The 27542-nt window shown below is 41.2% G+C and overlaps 1 protein-coding gene across 5 annotated transcripts in view; it reads right to left on the reverse strand.

Annotated features, from left to right (window-relative positions):
- The window catches only part of LOC137653739 (E3 ubiquitin-protein ligase TTC3-like), a 167113-nt gene that overhangs the window by 58704 nt on the left and 80867 nt on the right, over positions 1-27542 (reverse strand). For all 5 annotated transcript variants that reach the window (XM_068387359.1, XM_068387358.1, XM_068387362.1 and 2 more), the window contains 6 exons: positions 25164-25278; positions 21516-21689; positions 17840-17976; positions 13683-13809; positions 4384-4535; positions 4063-4165 (listed from right to left, as the gene is read on the reverse strand). In XM_068387359.1, coding sequence (XP_068243460.1) covers positions 4063-4165; positions 4384-4535; positions 13683-13809; positions 17840-17976; positions 21516-21689; positions 25164-25278 — 808 coding nt within the window. The remainder of the gene's footprint in view (positions 1-4062; positions 4166-4383; positions 4536-13682; positions 13810-17839; positions 17977-21515; positions 21690-25163; positions 25279-27542) is intronic.

A 27542-nucleotide genomic window follows, 5' to 3' on the forward strand; every position in this document is an offset into this window, starting at 1 on the left:
GGGCAGAGCTGCACTGGTCTTAGGGGCCTTCCGAACGTCGAACACTTCATCCAGAATTGTGTCTTTGCCTTCACGGGGGGGGATGACTGGATCCGTAAGACTGTTAAGTTGCCTTATCAGGCTTAGGACCTGCCAGAAGGCATGTTCGGACTCTTGCTGTTCTCCTCCCTGTGGGCTGGCAGCTAAGTCTCCTGCCCCAGGAATCTCTTCCTGGGGTGATACGTGGACATTCCCCTGGGTAGTCATGGGTTCCTGTCGAATCCTTGCAGAGGATTTAGGGATGGTCTTGGAATCCTTGGGCTCCCTCCTAGGAGGGATACAGGATCCCAACAACGAGGTTCGAGGGGCCCCTTCCTCACGAGACAATTCTCCTGCCTGAAGCGAAGTCTCCCCCCCTGGTGCCGGGGGGAAGACTACCGGTCCACTGGACTCACCTGAGGACGGAAAGGCCTCGTCCACGGGAGAAGGAGAGAGTACTCGTGCAGGAGAGGGGACCCTCGAGACCGACCTCTTGGGAACCAACTTCGCCCTGGGGGAAGTCACCACGAAGTCCACTCCTCTCTTTCTCTTCAGCGAAGGAGAGACAGCCGCTAGTTTGTTACCCTGGCCGGCGAGTGCTGGTTTCATAACCCTCACTAACGCCCGTGCCAGCGGACCAAACCAAGTCTGCTGCTCAAAGGACACAGAGTCCGAAATCCTCGCTAAGGTGAAAGGGATCGGGCGATCCTTTGGAGTGGACACGACGGTACCTGCCTGAAAAGAAGGTGGGGAAGAATGCTGTAATGACCTGTCCTCGTCCTGCAATACCAACCTGTGCTTGGATGGAGGTGATCCCGAGTGCCGTCTAGGAGCACGCGTCCCTGCTGCTACCACCGGCTGTGGAATTCGCCGCGAACTATGGTCGCGCGAGGGTGAACGGTCGCGCAAAGGCGAATGGTTGCGCGGGTGATCGCGCGGGCGTACAGGCGAGCGGTCGCGCGGGCGCGCAGGCGAGCGGTCGCGCGGGCGCGCAGGCGAGCGATCGCGCGGGCGCGCAGGCGAGCGATCACGCGGGCGCGCAGGCGAGTGGGCGTGAGGGTGGGCAGGTAAAGGAACACGTGTCCGAGGCGACGAACGCAAGCGATGGCGCGACGGCGAGGGATCGTGCTGCCGCGTAGGTGAAGAAGATCGCTGGCGATAATGATCACGTGATGGTAAGCGATGGCGAGCGGCATGTGAAGGTGAATGATTGCGCGCAAGAGGGCGGTCGTTCAGGGTATTGCGATGAGGAGCAGCATGCGTAAGCGGGCGATCGTTCAGGGTTGTGCGATGGCGAGCAGCATGCGTAGGTGAATGATCGCGTGAAAGGGTGCGATGGTGATCAGCATCCGCAGGAAGGCGATCGTTCAGGGTTGTGCGATGAGGAGCAGCATGCGTAAGCGGGCGATCGTGCAGGGTTGTGCGATGGCGAGCAGCATGCGCAGGTGAATGATCGCGTGAAAGGGTGCGATGGTGATCAGCATCCGCAGGAGGGCGATCGTTCAGGGTATTGCGATGAGGAGCAGCATGCGAAAGCGGGCGATCGTGCAGGGTTGTGCGATGGCGAGCAGCATGCGTAAGCGGGCGATCGTGCAGGGTTGTGCGATGGTGATCAGCATCCGCAGGAGGGCGATCGTTCAGGGTATTGCGATGAGGAGCAGCATGCGTAAGCGGGCGATCATGCAGGTTCGTGCGATGGCGGGCAGCATGTGAAGGTGATCGCTGGCGAACTGGTGATCGCTGGCGAGCTGGTGATCGCTGGCGAGCTGGTGATCGCTGGCGAGCTGGTGATCGCTGGCGAGCAGAAGGTCGACGCGTGTCCTGTGAGAGGATAGGTTCACGAGCAGGAACGGGAAGATCGCTGGCGCGTTGGCGAACATGTGTTTCTGACACACGATGGTGAGCAGGGAGTTCAGCAGGAACTAAAGGGTGGTCAGAGACCGCAGGGCGATGGTCCTCAAATGAGCGCTGACGCTCGGAAGAGAGCTGACGAGCAGGAGAGCGCTGGCGAGGGGGGCGAACCTCAGGAGAGAGCCGACGAGCAGGTGAGCGTCGGCGAGCAGGAGATCGTCGACGAGCAGGAGATCGCTGGCGAGCAGGAGAGCGCTTGTGCGCTGGCCCTGCTCGCGTAAGGGAAGAATCCCTTAGCCCCGAAGGGACCGTTGCCCGTCGGGTGACGAGTTCTCCAGAAGGCGAAGATCCGGCAGGAGATGGAGAGCGGTCCGCAGAGAGGTTCAAGGAGGGCGGAGTAGTCGGTTGAGGCTGACGAGGAGAGTCCCCCCCGGAGGACGAAGACCCAAAAAGGCGCCTCTTAGTCCCCCTGTAAGGGGAAGGGAGGCCCTTGTGGCGTAGAGGGCGGTGAGCCTTACGGCGGAGGCGGCCTCGGGGGAGATCGTCGGGACCATCGGTCCTCCGAAGGGGAGTCTCCTTCAAAACACTTCCCTCAGAAGGAAGCTGGGCAGCAGTCGAGACCGAAGGACTCACTTCCCCCTTCGAAGGATGCACGGAAGGAGGAGGAGAGCCTAGAGCACCATCACCAGCAACAGCACCTGCGTCGGAAGGCCCAGCCACGTCGGAGGCCTCTGTCACCACGACGTCGACAATAGACAGAGGGTCTACCTCCGCTACCACCGGCGACTGTTTAACAGCGGCCCCCAACGAGACAAGGTCAATAAGAGCGACCCTGGAGGGCAAGCCCTTAAGCCCCAGGGACGACCAAATCTGCAACAGATCATCACTGGATAAAGTATTATTATCAATAACCTCCCCCGGAGGAGGAGGGGGAACCGCCTCGCTATGGGAGGCGACGCCCTCTCCCCCCACCGAAGGTAGGGAAACAGAACAAGGGCCTGCGCTCCCACTCGGACGACTCTCCTTAGGAGGCGGACGAGGGGGAGCTTCGGAGGAGGTTTGGGCGGCGGAAGAAGAGTCCCGAGAACCTTCCTCCTTCAAGGCTAACCCCGGAGGAGAACGGTCTCTCTTGGACTTCTTCTTACGCCGACGGCCAAACCTCTCCCACTGGGAGGCAGACCACTCCCTACACTCACGGCACATGTTATCCTGGTCGCACCGTCGGCCCCGACATTGAGGGCAGAGGGTGTGAGGATCCGTACTCACGTCCGACATGAAAGTCCCACAAGGACGGCCGGCAACTCCTGGGCATGTCCGCATATTAAATAAAAGAAAATAACTGAAGGTCAACTTCCAACCAATCACACAAGCTGTAAAGAAAAAGAAGAAAATTAAAGGCTGTCAGCGAAGGCGATGAACAGACACGTCTGATCACCGCCGAGCCAAAAGTGAAGTGAAGCAAGTCACCGGTGTGTGGAGGGGGGAGGGGTAGCAAGCTACCCTTCCCCACCCCCCGCTAACTAGCGCGGGGGTAATTAACCCTCGTTAAAAACTATTGGCTCGTCATTTCAGCTGCGCTAAAAGTAAACCCTTTGTAAATAGCGTGGTTTGTATTTCGGTTACGGAACAAATGTGCTTTAAAAATACAAAGGGTGAAGGTATTTTTTATTTGTGATCCTGGTTAGAGGTTGAAAGCCCAAATTCAATTTTCATAAACAAATAAAATCATATTTTTGTGATTACAGTGCAAGGGATTTGATAGTGTGACCTTAAATGTCAATATTATAAGTTGGAGAACTGGAAAAATGTGGTCCCCTAAAACTGGAAAATAAGTCGGGAACTAAAACATGAGAGCACAGCATTGCACATGGTGAGGAGAAGGGATGAGGAACAGTTAGGAAATAAATAAATATCAAAGTGGCTGGACAAAGGCATGTAGGAATGCTCAGAAAACCATGGTAAAAGGTGATATATCAAGACCTATAATAAAGACTCGGCATGACGTAGCAAAGGATAGAATAAATTGATGAAGAATCATCTCCTTTCTTAACACCCTAAAGGGAAGGGGTGATGTAACAAATTTTTTTTAAAGGGGATTTGTCTTAGTGAAAGTGCTTTGATTCTGTGCCAGCTTATGCTACACAATTCAAAAGTGAACACATACTGCAAGAGCCATCAAGATAATATAATTACCTCTTCTATGGGTGAAATATCCTCAGACATGCTTTCTTGTTGAGACCGTTTTTTATCCTTTGCGTCTTGATATGGTTTAGAGGGCTGAGATTTCTTTTTATCCCTATAAAAATAATACAACAGAAACTTTAGTAATAAAAATAAATCTTTAAAAAATCAATAAAAATATATATTTACAGGATACTAAACATACTTGAATAGCTTTAACAAAAAGAATATCACTAGCAAATCTGAAATGAACATTTTAATTGATTCCACCACACAACTCAATTTAAAAACATCAATCAAGAGAAGAAAAGAAAACCATCACAATAAACTCACTTTTTCTTTTTTTGCTTGACAGGTGTTGCGGAGTTCTTATCTCTTTTGTTCCCAACTATTTCATGCTTCAAGGCGGCCGTTTCATCATAGATATTTATTTTATGAATCTTGCCTGTGCAATCTGGGGTCTCACATTGTGTGCCAAAAAAATCCTGCAGAAAATGAACACATTAACATGTGGTTTTGCACTTACATTAATCAAAGAACAATTACACGGAGTCTTTTCACAAATGCACTTTATGAACATAAAAATCTCTTGTCATTCTAGTATACACATTGACTTACGAGATATTTAACAGAGGGGATGCATCACTGTACAGTAAACTATATAAAAAAAAAAAATTGGAAAAAATTAAGCCATTTCCTAATCAAGCACTGTCAGAATAGTGTAATGTTTTTATGTTTAACAGGGTGACATAAGTCTCTTTTTATAGTTTATATATGAAAGATCTATTTTAATCTTGTTACTGTTCTTAAGATATTTTGTTTTAATGTTGTTACTGTTCTAAAGATATTCTATCTTAATGGTGTTACCATTCTTAAAATGTTATTTTTATTAATAAAATAAATTTTTGAATATACTTACCCGGTGATTATATAGGCTGCAACTCTGTTGCTCGACAGAAAACTCTACGTTCAAAATACGCCAGCGATCGCTATGCAGGTAGGGGGTGTACATCAACAGCGCCATCTGTCTATCAGGTACTCAGTACTCAATGTAAACACAGAACCAATTTTCTCCTCGGTCCACTGGGTCTCTATTGGGGAGGAAGGGAGGGTCCTTTAATATATAATCACCGGGTAAGTATATTCAAAAATTTATTTTATTAATAAAAATAACATTTTTCAATATTAAACTTAGCCGGTGATTATATAGGCCGATTCACACCCAGGGGGGTGGGTAGAGACCAGCATTACTTGTTTACATTATTATGAGCTAAGTATTTCGTATTTCATTTTAGCAGTTATTCAAAATAACAAACATAAAATAAATAAGTACCTGGTAAGGAAGTCGACTTGAACAATTACTCTGCCTTTTTAAGTACGTCTTCCTTACGGAGCCTCGCGATCCTCTTAGGATGCTGAGCGACCCCTAGGATCTGAAGTATCAAGGGTTGCAACCCATACAACAGGACCTCATCAAAACCTCTAATCCAGGCGCTTCTCAAGAAATGACTTTGACCACCCGCCAAATCAAGTAGGATGCGAAAGGCTTCTTAGCCTTCCGGACAACCCAAAAACAATAATAAAACATTTCAAGAGAAAGATTAAAAAGGTTATGGAATTAGGGAATTGTAGTGGTTGAGCCCTCACCCACTACTGCACTCGTTGCCACGAATGGTCCCAGAGTGTAGCAGTTCTCGTAAAGAGACTGGACATTCTTAAGATAAAAAGACGCGAACACTGACTTGCTTTTCCAATAGGTTGCGTCGATTATACTTTGCAGAGATCTATTTTGTTTAAAGGCCACGGAAGTTGCGACAGCTCTAACTTCGTGTGTCCTTACCTTCAGCAAAGCTTGGTCTTCCTCATTCAGATGGGAATGAGCTTCTCGTATTAACAGTCTGATAAAATAGGATAAAGCATTCTTTGACATAGGCAAAGATGGTTTCTTAACTGAACACCATAAAGCTTCAGACGGGCCTCGTAAAGGTTTTTAAATAGAACTTAAGAGCTCTTACAGGACATAAGACTCTTTCTAGTTCATTACCAACCATACGATAAGTTTGGAATATCGAACGATATTGGCCAAGGCCGAGAAGGCAGCTCGTGTTTGGCTAGAAAACCAAGTTGTAGAACATGTAGCCGTTTCGGATGAGAATCCGATGTTCTTGCTGAAGGCATGAATCTCACTGACTCTTTTAGCTGTGGCTAAGCATACCAGGAAAAGTGTCTTTAAGGTGAGATCTTTCAGGGAGGCTGATTGTAGCGGTTCGAACCTGTCTGACATAAGGAATCTTAGTACCACGTCTAAATTCCAACCAGGTGTAACCAAACGACGCTCCTTCGTGGTCTCAAAAGACTTAAGGAGGTCCTGTAGATCTTTATTGTTGGAAAGATCTAAGCCTCTGTGACGGAAGAATGATGCCAACATGCTTCTGTAACCCTTGATAGTGGGAGCTGAAAGAGATCGTTCTTTCCTCAGATATAAGAGGAAGTCAGCTATTTGAGTTACAGAGGTACTGGTCGAGGATACGGATACTGACTTGCACCAGTTTCGGAAGATTTCCCACTTCGATTGGTAGACTCTAAGGGTGGATGTTCTCCTTGCTCTAGCAATCGCTCTGGTTGCCTCCTTCGAAAAGCCTCTAGCTCTCGAGAGTCTTTCGATAGTCTGAAGGCAGTCAGACGAAGAGCGTGGAGGCCTTGGTGTACCTTCTTTACGCGTGGCTGATGTAGAAGGTCCACCCTTAGGGGAAGTGTTCTGGGAACGTCTACTAGCCATCGAAGTACCTCGGTGAACCATTCTCTCGCGGGCCAGAGGGAAGCAACTAGCGTCAACCTTGTCCCTTCGTGAGAGGCGAACTTCTGCAGTACCTTGTTGACAATCTTGAACGGAGGGAATGCATATAGATCTAGATGTGACCAATCTAGTAGAAAGGCATCTATATGAACTGCTGCTGGGTCCGGGATTGGTGAGCAAAATATTGGGAGCCTCTTGGTCATCGAGGTTGCGAAGAGATCTATGGTTGGCTGGCCCCAGGTGGCCCAAAGTCTCTAGCATACATCCTTGTGGAGGGTCCATTCTGTTGGAATTATTTGTCCCTTCCGACTGAGACAATCTGCCATGACATTCAAGTTGCCTTGGATGAACCTCGTTACTAGTGATATGTCTAGACCTTTTGATCAGGTGAGGAGGTCCCTTGCGATCTCGTACAATGTCAGAGAGTAGGTCCCTCCTTGCTTGGAGATGTACTCCAAAGCCGTGGTGTTGTCCGAGTTCACCTCCACCACTTTGCCTTGAAGGAGAGACCTGAAGCTTTTCCAGGTCAGACTTACTGCCAGTAGCTCCTTGCAGTTGAAATGCATCGTCCTTTGACTCGAGTTCCATAATCCCGAGCATTCCCGACCGTCTAATGTCGCACCCCAGCCTACGTCCGATGCGTCCGAGAAGAGAACGTGGTTGGGAGTCTGAACAGTCAGGGGAAGACCCTCTCTAAGGTTGATATAGTCCTTTCACCAAGTCAGACAAGACTTTATCTTTCCGGAAACCGGGATCGAGACCGCTTCTAGCGTCTTGTCCTTTTTCCAGTGAAAAGCTAGATGGTATAGAAGAGGACGGAGGTGTAGTCTTCCTAGTGACACAAATTGATCCACGGATGACAGTGTCCCTACCAGACTCATCCACAGCCTGACTGGGCAGCGTTCCTTCTTCAGCATCTTCTGGATGGATAGCAGGGCTGGGGGCTGATCGTCTTGTTCAGCAACGTCCTCATCAGAGGGTTCCTCATCCGAAACTGATGAGGAAACGGCAACGGAGTGGGCAACGTCTGACTCGCTGAATCCGGTCGCACTGGTGGATGCGTGACGGAGCCGGACGCAATATCATGGAACTGCTGCACAGTCTGTGAACTGTCAACAACCATGGGTGCGCGAGGAAGTACAGCGTCAACCCGAAATTGTCTAGACTGTCTGGGTTGTGCAGTCAACACCCTACCGGGTTGCTGAGGTTGACGCACTGCGTCACAACAAGTCACCTCTGCTGGTTGTTGAACGTCCTGAACGTCAACAAGCACCTCCGAGCGTCGCTTAACGTCAACGTGCGACTGGCAACCCACACTGGGTCGCATCGGTGGAGGAACCACCTCAACTGGCAGACGCGAGTAGGTTACCTCAGCGTCAACAGGGCGCACAACCGACCGGTTGGAAGGTTGTTGGCCAGAAGGAGGAACCACCTCAACTGGCAGACGCGAGTAGGTTACCTCAGCGTCAACAGGGCGCACAACCAACCGGTTGGAAGGTTGTTGGCCAGAAGGTTCTTCTCCGCATTTAAGTCCTCTATCAAGGACGCAAGCTTGGACTGCATGTCTTGCAGCAAAGCCCTTTAGGGTCTACGGGAACAGGTGTGGCAACAGACGGGGTTAGCGACTGAGGCGGAACCATTTACCATCCCTGAAAGCCTTGTTATGTGTGACATAATAGTACAGCAAAACTTCAAAGGCTCGACAAAAGTTGAGAAGTTGACCTGTAAACAACTTGGAGCGTCTCCTGGCTAGGCGCCAGGGCGAGTCTACCAGAATTGAGAAGTCTATCTGGGCAGAGGCATGAACTCCCAAGCCGAGAACTTCCCTCGTGTCCTATCAGACTCTCGCTCTATAAGCCAGTTTAAAAGAAGGGAAATCAAAGGCTGAATCCCTAAAACTCCTCCTGGTGCAAAAACCAGTCGCCTAGCCAACGTAACGCTCTCTAGGAGAGCGAGAGAGCACTAGCTTAAAAACAACGGCTTCGAAGTAGCTAGGCCTAGTGTAAGTTCTGACGTTAGGCGAACGAGGAGCAGCAGTTACAAGACCCGGACGAAGATCCTTAAAAAATCATCATGATTTAATTAAAGTCCATAGGAGGCTAAGCAGCTTAAGGCTCCTCTCCAAATGACAGAGTCCTCAAGGGAATATCAGTAGGAGGGAGAACAGCACTTTCTCAGCTACAGGAACCTTGTCCGATAAAAGCTAGGTTACCTCAGTGAGTCTCTCACTGGTGCATTAGTAGCAGACCAGAAGGCAACGTCATGTAACTGCTTGACAGTCTGTGAACTGTCAACAACTGAACTGTCAACCACAACAGGTGCGTGAGGACATACAGTGTTCACTCGAGACTGCTTTGACTGTCTATACTGAGCAGTCAAAACAACTCTAGAATGCGGAGGTTGACGCACCGCGTCAAAACAAAACAACTTAGACTGTTGTTGTACCTCGCGAACGTCAACGGAAGGTTCCGTGCGTTACTGAACGTCAACATGCGGCTGGCAGGGTACACTGGAACGCATGGGTGGCGGAACTCTCTCAGCTGGAGTGCGGCAGAAGGTCGCCTCAGCGTCCACAGGACGCACAACCGTGGTTGGTTGTAGGCTAGAGGTTGGTGCAGTGTCAACCTTCTCCGCACGAAAGTCCCGCATCAATGACGTTAACTGAGACTGCATGGTCTGCAGCAAAGACCACTTAGGGTCTACAGGAGCAGGTGCGGCAACAGACGGTGTGACTGCCTGATGCGGTACCGCTTTGCCTCTCTTAGGAGGTGAGCAGTCGTCGGAAGACTGCAGCGAGTCCGAACTGACCCAGTGGCTACAACTGGGCCGTTGGACTTGCGCGGAAGGGACCGACTTGCGCTTAATAAGCTGCGAGCCCTTGGTCCATGGTTTCTTACGAGAAACCTCTTCCGCAGACGAGAAATAAATGGGCTCTCTCGTCTTTGTGTGGGTGGGGCGATCTTGGGTAGATACGCCCGAAACCACGGAGGGAAACGTCTTCGTTGATCAAGGCCTGACGAACCCATAAGTCGTTCGACATTACTTCTCCCCTGGGCTTGGGAGCTTGCAAGAGGTCCCGGACTAGGTGAACGACAGGCACGAACAGACGAACCCTCGGACGCAACACTGTAACACTTTGCGCATATCACTTTATCACTTTGATTTTCTGTTTTGCACTTATTTCACTGAAATCGAAACTTTTACTGATTTCTACCTGAAACACGCAATTCTACCCTAATTTAAAAGGTAGTAATTGCGAAATCAGTCGTATAATGCAGCTCATTAATACTAGCAAAAAAAACAGAAAACATATATAAAGATAAAAATTTCAGTGGCTGGGAAAGAGACTAAACACTAGTTCAAATAAACTACGTTTACAATCTCTCACCGCACATAGCCTGGGGACAAGAATAAAACCCTAGAAACGTTTTACCTTCTTCCCCGTACAGCGACTAGGGACGAGAGTAACGCGAGAACAACGTTACCCGCTTGAACGGAACGTTTTCTCTCCTCTCTCTCCCTCCGTCTCTATCTCTCTCTCTCTTTCTCTCTTGATTTCGCACCTAAGAGAAGAGCCCAATTATATATCGTCAAAAAAACATGTTATTTGACTAAAGGAAAAAACTGAAAGGTTTTCCAATAAAAAGTTCCTTTAATTTAGAATTTAAAACATTAAAGCTAAGAAAGAATGAACAAAACGTCAGAATCGATTTACTCTTACTGCAAAGTGAAACCGTGATACACTCTCTCTCTATCGTAACGATAGAGCGCATGTTGAACGTCCTGAACGTCAACAACTGCGTAGTCTAAAAAACTAAACGTTAGTTCATCTTTGAAAACAGTACGAAGACTATCAAAGAAATTCTTTCATAAAACATTAAATTTAAAAAGTTTTAAATTCTTTAAAGGCTAAATACGATATAACGGGCTCAACGTTGATTAACTTCGGTTCCAAGTTAGGACCGCCTACTATCAGGAAAGGTCGCATATAAACAAAACATAAAAATTATCTTTATATGTTTATAATAAATGGAAAGTTAATCGAAGAGGCCTAATAAAGGCGGAGAGATATAAAATATATAGATCTATAACGTGTTAAGCAAAATTACTAAAAACCTAAACACACTTCCGTCTAAGGGAAGGGTCGGCCATTTAAAAGTGAAAGAGAGTCCATACTCTCTTTGTCACCCTAATTAAATCTATCCAAAACGAGTTCAAGTTTTGAGATGAAGATAAAACACCTGCATAGCGAAAGCTCAAAACTAGAATAGTGTACTTCACCAAATAGTTGTGAAAACAAATCCAGTTAGTAACAGCGTATTAGTAGGTCTTGCCGGTAGCCCGACAGAGAGAAAATTGGTTCTGTGTTTACATTGAGTACTGAGTACCTGATAGACAGATGGCGCTGTTGATGTACACCCCCTACCTGCATAGCGATCGCTGACGTATTTTGAACGTAGAGTTTTCTGTCGAGCAACAGAGTTGCAGCCTATATAATCACCGGCTAAGTTTAATATTGAAAAACATTTATTTTAATTTTCTAATACTTTTCATATAGTTTATTTATTTACTTTCCTATTTACCCTATTGGAGCCCTTGGCTTATATCATCCTGCTTTTCTAACTAGGGTTTAAGCTTAGCTAGTAGTAGTAGTAGTAGTAGTAGTAGTAGTAGTAGTAGTAGTAGTAGTAAAGTGTTCAACCTTACAGTAGATTGGGATTCCACCCATAGATTGCAAATATAATTTCAATAAAATAAAACTTTCAATACTGTACAGCATTTGTGAAGCTTTCATACAATAAATATTCTAATTAAATAATTTATCTATAAAGAGCTGCTATTGGACAAAAAATTTGGCTACAAATACCAAATTTTCTCTACTTTTAAACCTTTGTTTTCCATGATTTTGCTAACTAAAACAGTTTTCCATGATTTTGCTAACTAAAACATAGTCACTGAATGTAATAAAAGATAACTTTATGATCTATGGAATAATAATTCTATATCACTTGTCGTTACAGGATAACTATGACATTTCCAGACTGAGTTAGTCACCGAGTGTAAAACACTTAAAAGGATGGAAGGCTAACAATAAATGTTCATGTCAACAGTTAATTATTTACCTACTGGAGTCATTACCATCCTCCTCCTTTGACCCTTCAACAAAGGGAAGGAAAAGAAATAAATCGCCAATGTTTGAAATCATATTCTAAACATACTACAGGATCTCAACTCGCGGAGTTCTATGGCAAAGGTAGCTGGAATTACATTTTCCTTTCCTTAGCCATCCAGGAGGAACAGTTGTAGGATTAGCTGCCGATAACCTCTCCACCCACCCACAATATAACCAGTGAAGGCCAAGCAATATTTGCTAATGATGCATCAGGTTGACTCATATTCTACCCTGGCTCACAAAAACAGAGAGCATGTACAAAGTATTGAAAACTATCAGGGTTAAGCCGGGCAAAACTCCCAACATACAGAATGCAAATCAGTGACATTTCCAATAAGTTATTCCTTGCTAAGAATGCTATACAGTACAAGTATGAAATAAACAGCCATTGGATAAGAAAAATTTAAAATACAGTCAATGATAAATACTGGACAATGGAAATCAATTGTTAAATCACTATGAAAGGAGTGAAGGAACTTTTAACACCATTGCCAGTTCACAAAATGTGAGGAAGACCAATGGATGTCCAAAGGTCCAAGTGGTACATGCACTTAGAGATGTCACTACTTCCATCTATTGAACGAAAGACTTGAGCCTTTAGGGTCATTTGGAGCATGTGCTGCCATATCTATGAATGATGGCCCTTTGATGAAACATCAAATGCTCACCATATATCTAGTTACTTTAATCTTCTGGCTAGAATGCATCTTACACTCAAAGCTCTCCAGGGTTATCTCATGCCAGACAGGAGAGTTCAATAAAATATCAGTTTCCTATAAATCCACAGTTCCTGCACTGCTGACATATGCACACAAAAAAATGTAATTTTATATGACGTAAACTTGAAACAGGACTTAATCCAATTCAGGGAGACTGAACTTAATATTCTGGAGTAGAGCTTATTATATACAGTATACTTAATTACAATTTAGCAAAAACCTAAAGAAAAAAAAATGAAAACTGCCTAACTGGTTAAACTAAAAAGCCCATTCAAGTGGAATGACCTTCTCATGATCCCTTTACTTAACCCTTTTACCCCCAACGCTATTTGGAACTTTCCAACCCTTAACCCCCAGGCATTTTTTTTTCCAAGCATATTTTGCAATATATTTTATTTTTAAATTGCTCTAACAGCTTTAATTTTCGTCATAGAGAGGTCAGGTTGGTCTCTATTTTAGAAAATGCCTGAAGTTTCTCATAAAGTTATCAAAAATATGCAAAAAAAAAATGTAAAAAACAATTTTTTGCAAGGACGTACCGGTACGTCCATGGGGGTAAAGGGATGAGTTTTGTGAAATGTACCAGTTCGTCCATTGGGGGTAAAAGGGTTAAGAGAAATGTTCACTCTTACAAAAATGGATTTAAGCAATACCTGCTCTAGGAATGGCTTTACACAACCTTATGTGCCAAACAATCCCCACCAATACCAATCATACCACAGGAAAGCATTTTATTGATTTCAAACTTGCTAGAGAATGGTGCCGAGGGAGAAATTAAAATATGCAACTGTGCTCACAAAACAATGAACCTGTTTAGTATGCGTCCCTATTCTAAAAGGGGTTTCCAAATGAGAATGAAGTAAATGATTAATTATACTGCCATTATAAGAAAAAAAAAGAATATGCTGATTAAAACTGTATTAAAAATATAAATAAAACTTACTTTTTCTGACATTTTCCCAAACTGGTCCTCTAGCTCTTCTTTGTGTGCTTTCCAACAACATGGATGGTACGTCACAGTGCAGTGCTCCTCGCAAAGGACATCCACAAATCCTTTGAAATCTGGGTTGCTGGTAAAATGAAAAAATTCTAACATCTACAATTGAACTTATATATAACAAAAAAAAAATTTGCCTGCCTAAATCATTATTCTTCAGTATGGTAATGAGCTGTGTAAATTGGGGAAGTCCTCGTAGTTTAAATATGTGATTCGTACAACACACAGTAAATAACATCAAGGAGTATGACCTAGTCCATTAAAACAATGTTATTTTGGGGTTACTCCAAACTCTCTACTATTTTGCTTCTCAATGTATTCTTTTCCATTTAATAAATGGAAAATTCTCTTAGCATTTTAATCTTTCAATACAAAATTCTATCTACATATTATTATTAGCTAAGCTACAATACTAGTTGGAAAAGCAGGATGATATAAGACCAAGGGCTCCAACAGGAAAAAACAGTCCAGTGAGGAAAGGAAATAAGGAAATAAATAAAGAGAAGTAATGAACAATTAAAATATTTTAAGAACAGTAACAACATTGAAAGGTTACTTTTTTATATCTCACTTTTTCGTTTTAATATCTAAGCTACAAAATTACCTCTCTATTCTTGTGGGAATGACAAAAATTTGTCTATAATAAAAATTTTCAAGCAATATTTACTCCAAATATTTCATGCTTTGTGAAATCAGGTTCAAGTTATTTTGAACAGATTAATTGAACAGATTTTAGTATGTATAAGTATGGGATTTTACAGTAATTGTACCTCACCACTGGGGATCATAAGGACTTAGTTATTTTTCGGGGTTATTTAATTACCAGTGGCTAGACCATTCAATCAAATCCAAAAATGTCTCTCCCCACATACAAAAATACAGTATGGACTACATATACCAAATATGCACATGAGCAAGACCGGATAACATAATGTATTCTTGTCTGTTTATTTTCCTGGGAAAATTTACACTTTTGGTCTCCCTACCTATCGTCTCTGACACTTTATGTATCTTTCAGCTTGATCTTTTAAAAACAGTAAATATATAAACTAGAAGACGGAGAAATAAGAACATTTGTTAGGGATACGTGTAGCAAATGTTTATTAACGAATACCTTACAGAAAATAAGGAAAACTAATAATCTATTCCATAGAAAATAGTGAGATTATATGGGATACTATAATGAATAACTTTCCTTCAAATTATAAAAGAAAATGTAAATAAGCAGCTACTGGACGATCTTCCTTAAATATATAAAAACGATCTTTTAGCAATAAAACAAATTGTTTCCATTAGAAAAACTAATTGAAATTATATATATGTTCTGGTCCAAATTGCAATAATCTGAATTTCCAAACTTCCAAGACACAGAATCCCTAAGAATAAAGCTAATTTACTTTTTTCACCTAAGCAAGTCCTGGTGAGGTCATTGAAGGTCTAAATGTCACAAAGTAGTCTCACCTAACTATTTTTAAAGATGATTATAAGTATTCAATAGTCATTAAAAGGAAGGAAATATCAACACTCTATGAAAGCAACAATTATTGTATGAAATAATTATCATACTATTCAAACATACAATTCTAAGACTTTACTCTCTAAACACTTGGTAATTTGAAAGTTTAACAAAACACTGAACTAAGACATTTATAATTGTAATAAACATAAATACTTTCGAATGTTACTGTCTCACATACACCTTTTAGTACCAACCTAAGTAGGGAAGTTAGTCAAAAGTATTTTCCAGTTAAAATAAGAAAATTTTACTAAAAATAAATCTAAGTAGCAATTCTTTATCCTATTATAATTATTGTTATTATTAATTGCTAAGCTACAACCCTAATTGGAAAAGCAGGATGCTATAAGCCCAGGGGCCCCACCAGGGAAAATAGCCCAGTGAGGAAAGGAAACAAGGAAAAATAAAATATTCTAAGAACAGTAACATTAAAATAAATATTTCATATATATTTAAATAATCTAACAAAACAAGAGGAAGAGAAATTAGATAGAATAGTGTGCCCGAGTGTACCCTCTGTTTTGAATGTTTTGTCTATCAGACATTTTGCATATGTAATAATACTTGCAATACAAATTTTTATTTCAGTTTTTGTTCTGTATTAAGGGAGCTGGCTGGTCGTTGTCATTTTTAAGGACAGGACTTTGACATTCATACAACCTAATAAGGTAAGTTCGGACATCTCCAAACCGCTTACGATTTTTGCCTCTAACCTTCAGTTTTTGTGACAGCCAAGCAATTTATCCCAAAAATAAGTGTGTTTCAAATTCTATCTCCTCCCTTAAAATTTACTACTAAGACCAGTGAATATTATTACAAGCTAAGCTATAACCTAGTTAGAAAAGCAGGATGCTATAAGACAAAGGGCTCCAACAGGGAAAAATAGCCTAGCGAGGAAAGGAGAAAAACGAAATAAATACACTACAAGATAAGTAATACATACATACATACATATACCAAGGCACTTCCCCCAAATTTTGGGGGGTAGCCAGCATCAAACAAATGAAACAGACCCCAAGTATTTAAACTGATCCACCTCCTCAAGTCACTCTCCATTCAACACGACATTCAATCTCGCACCACCTTCCCTTCTCATACATCTCATAACCTTACTCTTACCCACATTAACTATAAACTTCCTTCTCTCACACACCCTTCCAAATTCTGTCACTAATCGGCCAAGCTTCTCTTCCGCGTCTGCAACCAGTACAGTATCATCCGCAAACAACAACTGATTTACCTCCCATTCATGGTCATTCTCGTCTACCAGTTTCAATCCTCGTCCAAGCACTCGAGCATTCACCTCTCTCACCACTCCATTAACATACAAGTTAAACAACTACATCACACATCCCTGTCTCACTTCCACTCTCACCGGAAACCAATCACTCACTTCATTTCCTATTCTAACACATGCTTTACTACCTTTGTAGAAACTTTTCACTGCTTGCAACAACCTTCCACCAACTCCATATAACCTCATCACATTTCACATTGCTTCCCTATCAACTCTATCATATGCTTTCTCCAAAAATACAATTAAAATATTTTAAGAACTGTAACAGCACTGAATTAGATCTTTCATATACAAACTATAAAAACTTGAAAAAAAAACAAGAGGAAGAGAAATAAGATAGAACAGCATGCTCGAGTGCACCTTCAAGGAAGATAACTCTCATCCAAGATAGTGGAAGGCCATGGTACAGAGGCTATGGAACTACCCAAGACCAGAGAACAATGGTGTGATTTTGGAGTTTCCTTCTCCTAGAAGAGCTGTTTACCATAGCTGAAGATTTTCTTCTACCCTACCATATTGTAGACCTGATACAGACCTCCCACCAAATGAATTTTTTCCTAAAAAAAATAATTTTTTTGCTATATAATTGTTAAAAAATAAACCCTATAAAACAGGAGAAAAAAGTAAGAATAAAAGAAAAAATTTGGGAAAAATGGCTTTGTGTCATTGTTCTATAATGTCTTTTGAAATAATATAACACAATAGTTTTGAGCTTTGACCATCCAAAGTTTTTCTTTGTATTTTTACATAAACAATATTAATGAATCCTGATTGTTATGAAGTTATATCCTTTTTTGGGTATTAATACACCAAAACTATTTTATTTATCATTTTACCATAAATGGAGATCCATTTGCCCAATATCTTGCTTCTTTAGGCTCATGATCCCCCCATGCTTTTTCTATTCTCTCTCTCTCCCCTTCACTAACTACGCTAATATCACCGATATCATATGAAATATTAAGAGCAAATTTTCTTCTGTATGTTTCTGTCGTCTTTTCCTCTTTGTGGAGATAAAATTTTACCCCCACAAAAAGGAGAGGAGAGAGAGAGAGAGAGAGAGAGAGAGAGAGAGAGAGAGAGAGAGAGAGAGAGAGAGAGAGAGACTGAGACTCATCCTTTTACCCATGAAATGGTATAATAAAGTGAACAGTGGTTGAAAAACATTGAAGAAAAAAATAACTCCAAAACAATACAACTGCAATAGAAAACTGTTTAGTAATCAGATTCATGTTGATTCTGAGAAGCTTCCAATACATTGAAGTTTGAGGCCAAAATATACCAACATACGTTTCATAAATCTCCTCTCTTGCAAACGGATGACCACCTTGGGTCGAAATACAGTTCTTAAATCGACACTTAGCCCTCGGCTTCAGCTTGATATTCATCGCCTTTCCTTTCAGGGCACCCCTCGAAATGTAAAGCTCCTAAAAATGAAAAGAATATCAAAATAAACATTATGCAGACTTTTAGATCTGTTCTTTAACATCTCTATGAAATAGCAAGTTATGATATTAGAATATAAGGATCCCTTAGACTATATTTCAGACTTCCAGATTAAAATGTATGTAAAGCTAGTAATACAATACCTTCTTAATTCATGAATGATCTAGTGTAATTCAAACTAATTTTTTTAAATTCATGAATGATCTAGTGTAATTCAAACAAATTTTTTTTATAAGGTACAATGTTAAAGAAGCTAATTGTGCTTTTTAATCTAAGTATTGTAAATTTCTCAAAACAAGAAACTTTAGAATTTTTTTTACATGTACTCAATAATACATAATAATACTACACCTATCAGATGGGAAAAAATATAGCATGTATTCAAATAAACTATAGGAGAGCTTATTATTTCTATTATTATCAATAATAGGAAATTATAATAGGAAATTGTTAGGATAGGAAATGAAGTGAGCGATGGGTTTCCGGTGAGAGTGGGGCTGAGACAGGGATGTGTGATGTCGCCGTGGTTGTTTAACTTGTATGTTGATGGAGTGGTGAGAGAGGTGAATGCTCGAGTGCTTGGACGAGGATTAAAACTGGTAGGCGAGAATGATCATGAATGGGAGGTAAATCAGTTGTTGTTTGCGGATGATACTGTACTGGTAGCAGACACAGAAGAGAAGCTTGACCGACTAGTGACAGAATTTGGAAGGGTGTGTGAGAGAAGGAAGTTGAGAGTTAATGTGGGTAAGAGTAAGGTTATGAGATGTACGAGAAGGGAAGGTGGTGCAAGGTTGAATGTCATGTTGAATGGAGAGTTACTTGAGGAGGTGGATCAGTTTAAGTACTTGGGGTCTGTTGCTGCAGCAAATGGTGGTGCAAGGTTGAATGTCATGTTGAATGGAGAGTTACTTGAGGAGGTGGATCAGTTTAAGTACTTGGGGTCTGTTGTTGCAGCAAATGGTGGAGTGGAAGCAGATGTATGTCAGAGAGTCAATGAAGGTTGCAAAGTGTTGGGGGCAGTTAAGGGAGTAGTAAAATATAGAGGGTTGGGCATGAATGTAAAGAGAGTTCTATATGAGAAAGTGATTGTACCAACTGTGATGTATGGATCGGAGTTGTGGGGAATGAAAGTAATGGAGAGACAGAAATTGAATGTGTTTGAGATGAAGTGTCTGAGGAGTATGGCTGGTGTATCTCGAGTTGATAGGGTTAGGAACGAAGTGGTGAGGGTGAGAACGGGTGTAAGAAATGAGTTAGCGGCTAGAGTGGATATGAATGTGTTGAGGTGGTTTGGCCAAGTTGTGAGAATGGAAAATGGCTGTCTGCTAAAGAAGGTGATGAATGCAAGAGTTGATTGGAGAAGTACAAGAGGAAAGCCAAGGTTTGGGTGGATGGATGGAGTGAAGGAAGTTCTGGGTGATAGGAGGATAGATGTGAAAGAGGCAAGAGTGTGTGCTAGAAATAGGAATAAATAGCGAGCGATTGTGACGCAGTTCCGGTAGGCCCTGCTGCTTCCTCCGGTTGCCTTGGATGACCGCAGAGGTTGCAGCAATAGGGGATTCAGCGTTATGAAGCTTCATCTGGGTTGGATAACGGCAGAGGGTGGGCTGTGCCACCCTACCAGTACCAGCTGAACTCGGTTGAGTCCCTTGTCTGGCTGGGAGGAACATAGAGAGGAGACGTCCCCTTTTTTGTTTCATTTGTTTGATGTCGGCTAACCCCCAAAATTGGGGGAAGTGCCTTGGTATATGTATGTATTTATGTAAATCTATATCACATGTTTTTGAGTTTCATATCTAATTACATTTTGTTATAAATAGTCATTTTTAGACCTAAAAATTGATAAAGTATATTACACTAATACCATATATACGGGTTACATTTAGAATCTTACATATGCTCAAGTTACAAAATGTGAGTGAATGATAAAAGTACCGGTATATTTGTAACAAACCTTTAAAAAAAAATTGAGTGAAAAACTGCTGTTTTGTTATGAAAAACTAATTTGTATAACAACAGCTGATTTCCTTGCATTAAAAATTTCGTATGATAGTAAAAGATTACCGTAGCTGTTACAAATGATATTAAGTAAAACACCCGCGATAGTCGAGGGATTACTGTATAGTAACAATCACAATTATAATGAAAAATAATAACTACATGTTATAATAATTCTTTATATACATACATACATATACCAAGGCACTTCCCCCAATTTTGGGGGGTAGCCGACATCAAACAAATGAAACAAAAAAAGGTGACCTCTACTCTCTACGTTCCTACCAGCCAGACAAGGGACTCAACTGAGTTCGGCTGGTACTGCTAGGGTGCCACAGCCAACCCTCCCACGTTATCCACCACATATGAAGCTTCATAACGCTGAATCCCCTACTGCTGCTACCTCCGCGGTCATTCAAGACACCGGAGGAAGCAGCAGGGCATACCGGAACTGCGTCACAATCGCTCGCCATTCATTGCTATTTCTAGCACGCTCTCTTGCCCCTCTCACATCTATCCTCCTATCACCCAGAGCTTTCTTCACTCCATCCATCCACCCAAACCTTGGCCTTCCTCTTGTACTTCTCCCATCAACTCTTGCATTCATCACCTTCTTTAACAGACAGCCATTTTCCATTCTCTCAACATAGCCAAACCACCTAAACACATTCATATCCACTCTAGCTGCTAACTTATTTCTTACAACCGTTCTCACCCTCACTACTTCGTTCCTAACTCTATCTACTCGAGATACACCAGCCATACTCCTTAGACACTTCATCTCAAACACATTCAATTTCTGTCTCTCCGTCACTTTCATTCCCCACAACTCCGATCCATACATCACAGTTGGTACAATCCCTTTCTCATACAGAACTCTCTTTACATTCATGCCCAACCCTCTATTTTTTACTACTCCCTTAACTGCCCCCAACACTTTGCATCCTTCATTCACTCTCTGACGTACATCTCCTTCCACTCCACAATTTGCTGCAACAACAGACCCCAAGTACTTAAACTGATCCACCTCCTCAAGTAACTCTCCATTTAACATGACATTCAACCTCGCACCACCTTCCCTTTTCGTACATCTCATAACCTTACTCTTAACCCTCAACTTCCTTCTCTCACACACCCTTCCAAATTCTGTCACTAATCGGCCAAGCTTACAATATCACATTTCATTCCAATAAAAATTATAATATTAAAGCAAACAATTTGTAGAAAAAATCTTGATAATGTTTTCTTCAAATTGAAATACAGTGATTAGCTTAGCCATTAAGAAATCTTTATTGTGAATTGGAATTACAGCAGTTTTAGTCATCTGACACAAAAGCACAAAACAAAGTCAGAATGGTAGGATATATGCAGCTGTCTCAACATATCACTGAAATGTATTAGGATGAAAAACACGGTCTGATTTACATTATATGGAATCCCAAACTCTTCCTATTGCTAGTGATGCCCCAATTTAATCTTAATAGTTCTTCCAAACAGAAAGTAACAATGAAATACTTACCTCTAATTCTTTTAAAATAAATCTTGAGACAAATTGCCGTTTTTCAGGGAACTTCTGGATTTTATCAAGCTCTTCAATGTTAGAAGCCATGACGGGAAGGGACTTCCACACAGAAATAGTTTTATCTTCATCGAATGGCACTTCACACCTTTTATATAAGTTTATAATCTTTATCTGTGTAAGAAAAAAAAACCATAGATGTAAATAGAATGTCAGTGTTATGATGATTGATTAATAAGTTTTCTGGCATCCTGATATCGAAGGTCATTGACGCCAATATCATTCATTGTAAATAAAGAACAAAAAGTATTCAATCAAAACCATAATAGCAAATATGTCATTAAATATCTTTCAGAAGACCTGCTTCTGAAATAAGTCTAAAAATGCCGCTAGCATTGTATCTGCCCAGTCTGGCCAACTGAGTATGAAAACTGACATAAGCTAAATAATGAAATAGAGTTGAAAGAGACTGAGAAGAGATCTACGTAAAAGGAACATCATAATCGCCTGAAGAGATACTAGATGTTATGAATGAGATTGTGATGTAGTGGCAGAAAAATTAACCCTTTTACCCCCAAAGGACGTACTGGTACATTTCACAAAACTCATCCCTTTACCCCCATGGACGTACCGGTACGTTCTTGCAAAAAAATGCTATAAAAAATTTTTTTTTTCAGATTTTTGATAATTTTTTGAAATAATTCAGGCATTTTCCAAAAGAATGAGACCAACCTGACCTCTCTATGACAAAAATTAAGGCTGTTAGAGCAATTTAAAAAAAAATATACTGCAAAATGTGCTGGGGAAAAAATAACCCCTTGGGGGTTAAGGGTTGGAAATTTCCAAAGAGCCTGGGGGTAAAAGGGTTAAGTAGGAGAACAATTGGTAAACAACAACATGGTAAAGAAAAATTTTGGTAGAATCAAGAACTTCAAACAGCTGTGGAAAAAAAAAGAAAAAAATATATACAGTGAACCCTCGCTACTTCGCGGTTCGACCATCGCGGATTCACCACTTCGCGGATTTTTTTCATAACCCATGTACAGTACATACATATATCGCGGATTTTCCAGAAATATCGAAAATACCGCGAAGTGACCGATGGTGCGAGATTGGAGAAAGTAAGGAAAATTGAATCGTGATTGATTTTCAATATAAATGGAACTTTGAGGAGCAACAAAGATATCATTTGTTAGAGAGATAGAGAGAGGTAAGGAATGGGAGGTAGTGAAAAGTAGCCCACAGAGAGAGAGAGAGAGAGAGAGAGAGAGAGAGAGACAGAGAGAGAGAGAGAGAGAGAGAGAGAGAGAGAGAGGGGGGGGGGGGGTTTAAATGTAATAAACAAAAAAAATTGATAGGTTATAACACATTGGTGCTTATGTAATATCAACTGTATACTGTAGACGGTTTGAATAAGTTAAGAAATGGTATAAATGATACTTTGTTAGTGTATTCGTACACACTCAAGAGCGGCAGCTAGATGACAGCTGATCTAATCACAGCCAAAAGTAAAAAAAAAAAGAAGTCAACAATACTAGATTTTTAAAACAAACCCGAAATTTAAAAACAAAAGTACACGCTTTCTTAATGTGCAATTAACTATTTAAAGAGTGGCAATTTTCTAGAATAAAATGATATTTCCCAAAAAATAGTGGTTTGCTGATGAAATCGGATGCCGTATTTTTAGCTATGATTGAAATGGATGTAGACTCGGCCTAATTATTTCGTTTCGTATTTAATTGACACTAAGAAAACTAATTTTAGTTTCTTCATCTAAATGTAAGTATTGTATAACACGAAGTGAGAGAGAGAGAGAGAGAGAGGAGAGAGAGAGAGAGAGAATCAGCTGTTGTACTCAAATGGCGTGTTTTTGTTTCGTGAGAATTTCATCGCCACGACTTTAACAACAACATACTGTACTGAACTTTACAGTATTATACAGACTACTGTAATATGATAAAGTAAAATATTTGTAATCTATTTTATATGAAATGGGGCTATTTTTTTTTTGTTTAAAATTTACATTTACGTATGTAAAACAACTCTCTCTCTCTCTCTCTCTCTCTCTCTCTCTCTCTCTCTCTCTCTCGTAGATTGTTTTCCTGCTTTGCTACGTATGTATGATTTTATATAGATACGGTAAATAATATTTGTAATAACATATTTTATTAAAGCTTTTACTGTAATATCATTATTTATCACTTTCATCATGCGCGTTAAATGCCTTAGTTTGTTTACTGAGCGTACTTTATGACGCCGTCGTTTCAGGTGGCGTCATAAAGAAAAACATTTCATTTGGAAGTCCTAAGAAAAATTAAGTAAAACATTAGTAATAAGCAAATCAACATACTGTACTGAATAATCAATATAATCGATGCAGAAACTAACCTATACACAGATGTGTAAATGCTTTTGTTTCTTCATTATAATCAGAGATAAACGTAAACAAAACATTGGTTGCCATTTTTTATCGTGCTTTTTGGCGTGTTTAGGAAACGCATGATATAAAGTCGCCCTTAATATTTGTGCCTGTTTTAGTTTAGGGTACGTTAGTACATGCATTAAGTGTTCTGTACATTAAAGGGTAGTTTGTTAACAGTACTACGTACAAGGGAAAGTTTTAAAAGTCTGAATATACATGTTAAATAAATAGGTAAATATGGTGTCACTACTTTGCGGATTTTCACCTATCGCGGCCGGGTCTGGAACCTATCTACCGCGATAAACGAGGGTTCACTGTACAGTAACCAGAAGAAGGGGGGAAGATGATGCAACTATCAAACTAGTGAGGAATATAGATGAATAGTGGGAGACAAAGAGAATGGTATCAATTGCAAAGGGAGTCAGGAGAGTGGTATGAGATGATGAGTACACCAGAGGGAGGAAAAATAATCCACAGAATTGCAGGAGAGAAGAAAAGACAGGCAAGACGTAGGAAGGGTAGTAATTATTTGAGATGTAAATATAAATATCGTAATTGAGGAAGAGGAAGTCAATAGAAGAAGAAAAAGACTATTCTTCAAAATTATTAAACACAGAATAAGAGTGAAGAACTGGGAAATGTCCCTTAGAAGGACTAATAGAAAAGGGATAAATCTAGAATGATATAGAGGGAAAGGAAAATGAGAAATTTAGGCAAAGTGGGAGCACACAATATTGGAAAAAATCTGGGATGTGGAAGAAATGCTATGGGACTGGGTACTAGGAAGATAACTGGATGATTAAACTATAAAAACAAAATGGAGATACAGTATGTTAAAGTGGGAACTACAGAGAATAAGTCTTTTGAAGCATGTATATTATATAAAAAAGGTGCTAAAATATTCAAATCAGTAAAAAAAAATATTTCACTCATTTAAAAATTAGCTTATTACAAAAAGACCTCCATATATGCCAATACCAAGAACAAAAAAATCCATATAAATACAATCTTACTGTAGCTAGAATTCAGTAAAAAAAATGTACACTTTTTTAATGTTGTCAATATATATTTAATAGTAGTAATAACTTTCCCAAAACCGTTGCTTTACCCAAAAATGAAAAAAATTAACTACTGTAACATGCGAAATACTACCTAATGGAAAACTTTGCAAAACACTACACAAAAAATAAGTAAAGAAATAAGATGAATAAATGGTTCAAACTCACCTTCACCTCATCTGGGTCCCCTTCCGGGAATATGTCATCAGACCCTGGCCATTTAATAGGCTTTTGATCGTTACGTTTTAGGCCCTCCTGACAAGGTATTAATGCAGCCTTGTTCCTGTAAGAAAGCTACCATTATCAACCTTTTATATAGTTATTATCATCATCATTACTAGCCAAGCTACAACCCTAGTTGGAAAAGCAAGATGCTATAAGCCCAAGGGCTCCAATAGGGAAAAATAGCCCAGTGAGGAAAGGAAATAAAATACATACATACATATACCAAGGCACTTCCCCCAATTTTGGGGGGTAGCCGACATCAAACAAATGAAACAAAAAAGAGGACGTCTCCTCTCTATGTTCCTCCAAGCCTGACAAGGGACTCAACCAAGTTCGGCTGGTACTGCTAGGGTGGCACAGCCCACCCTCCCACAATATCCACCACAGATGAAGATTCAAAATGCTGAATCTCCTACTGCTGCTACCTCCGCAGTCATCCAAGGCACCGGAGGAAGCAACAGGGCATACCGGAACTGCGTCACAATCGCTCGCCATTCATTCCTATTTCTAGCACGCTTTCTTGCCTCTCTCACATCTATCCTCCTATCACCCAGAGCTTCCTTCACTCCATCCATCCACCCAAACCTTGGCCTTCCTCTTCTACTTCTCCCATCAACTCTAGCATTCATCACCTTTAGCAGAAAGCCATTTTCCATTCTCTCAACATGGCCAAACCACCTCAACACATTCATATCCACTCTAGCTGCTAACTCATTTCTTACCCTCACTATTTCATTCCTAACCCTATCTAAACCAGCCATACTCCTTAGACACTTCATCTCAAACACATTCAATTTCTGTCTCTCCGTCACTTTCATTCCCCACAACTCCGATCCATACATCACAGTTGGTACAATCACTTTCTCATACAGAACTCTCTTAACATTCATGCCCAACCCTCTATTTTTTACTACTCCCTTAACTGCCCCCGACACTTTGCATCCTTCATTCACTCTCTGGCGTACATCTGCTTCCACTCCACCATTTGCTGCAACAACAGACCCCAAGAACTTAAACTGATCCACCTCCTCAAGTTAACTCTCCATTCAACATGACATTCAAGCTCGCACCACCTTCCCTTCTCGTACATCTCATAACCTTACTCTTACCCACATTAACTCTCAACTTCCTTCTCTCACACACCCTTCCAAATTCTGTCACTAATCGGCCAAGCTTCTCTTCCGCGTTTGCAATCAGTACAGTATCATCCGCAAACAACAACTGATTTACCTCCCATTCATGGTCCTTCTCTTCTACCAATTTCAATTCTCGTCCAGGCACTCGAGTCCACCTCTCTCACCACTCCATCAACATACAAGATAAACAACCACGGTGACATCACACATCCCTGTCTCAGTCCCACTCTAACCGGAAACCAATCACTCACTTCATTTCCTATCCTAGCACATGCTTTACTACCTTAGTAGAAACTTTTCACTGATTGCAACAACCTTCCACCATCTCCATATAACTTCATCACATTCCACATTTCTTCCCTATCAACTCTATCATACGCTTTCTCCAGATCCATAAACGCAACATACACATCCTTACCTTTTGCTAAATATTTCTCGCATATCTGCCTTACTGTAAAAATCTGATTCATACAACCTCTACCTCTTCTAAAACCTACTTCTAAGATTGCATTCTCTGTTTTATCCTTAATCCTATTAATCAGTATTCTACCATACACTTTTCCAACTACACTCAACAAACTAATACAGTACTCCTTGAATTACAACACTCATGCACATCTCCCTTACCCTTGTATAGTGGTACAATACACGCACAAACCCAATCTACTGGTACCATGGACAACACAAAACAAATATTAAACAATCTCACCAACCATTCAAGTACAGTCACACCCCCTTCCTTCAACATCTCAGCTCTCACACCATCCATACTAGATGCTTTTCCTACTCTCATTTCATCTAGTGCTATCCTCACTTCCTCTCTTCATCTCCCATCACCGGCACCTCAACATCTGCAACAGCAATCATATCTGCCTCTCTATTATCCCCAACATTCAGTAAACTTTCAAAATAAGGAAATAAATAAATGATGAGAACAAATTAACAATAAATCACTCTAAAAACAGTAACAACGTCAAAACAGATATGTCCTATATAAACTATTAACAACGTCAAAAACAGATCTGTCATATATAAACTATAAAGACTCATGTCAGCCTGGTCAGCATAAAAACATTTGCTCCAACTTTGAACTTTAGAAGTTCTACTGATTCAACTACCCGATTAGGAAGATCATTCCACAACTTGGTAAGAGTTGGAATAAAACTTCTAGAATACTGTGTAGTAT

Source organism: Palaemon carinicauda, chromosome 14, assembly GCF_036898095.1.
Source record: "Palaemon carinicauda isolate YSFRI2023 chromosome 14, ASM3689809v2, whole genome shotgun sequence".
In the NCBI taxonomy this organism is placed as follows: domain Eukaryota; kingdom Metazoa; phylum Arthropoda; class Malacostraca; order Decapoda; family Palaemonidae; genus Palaemon; species Palaemon carinicauda.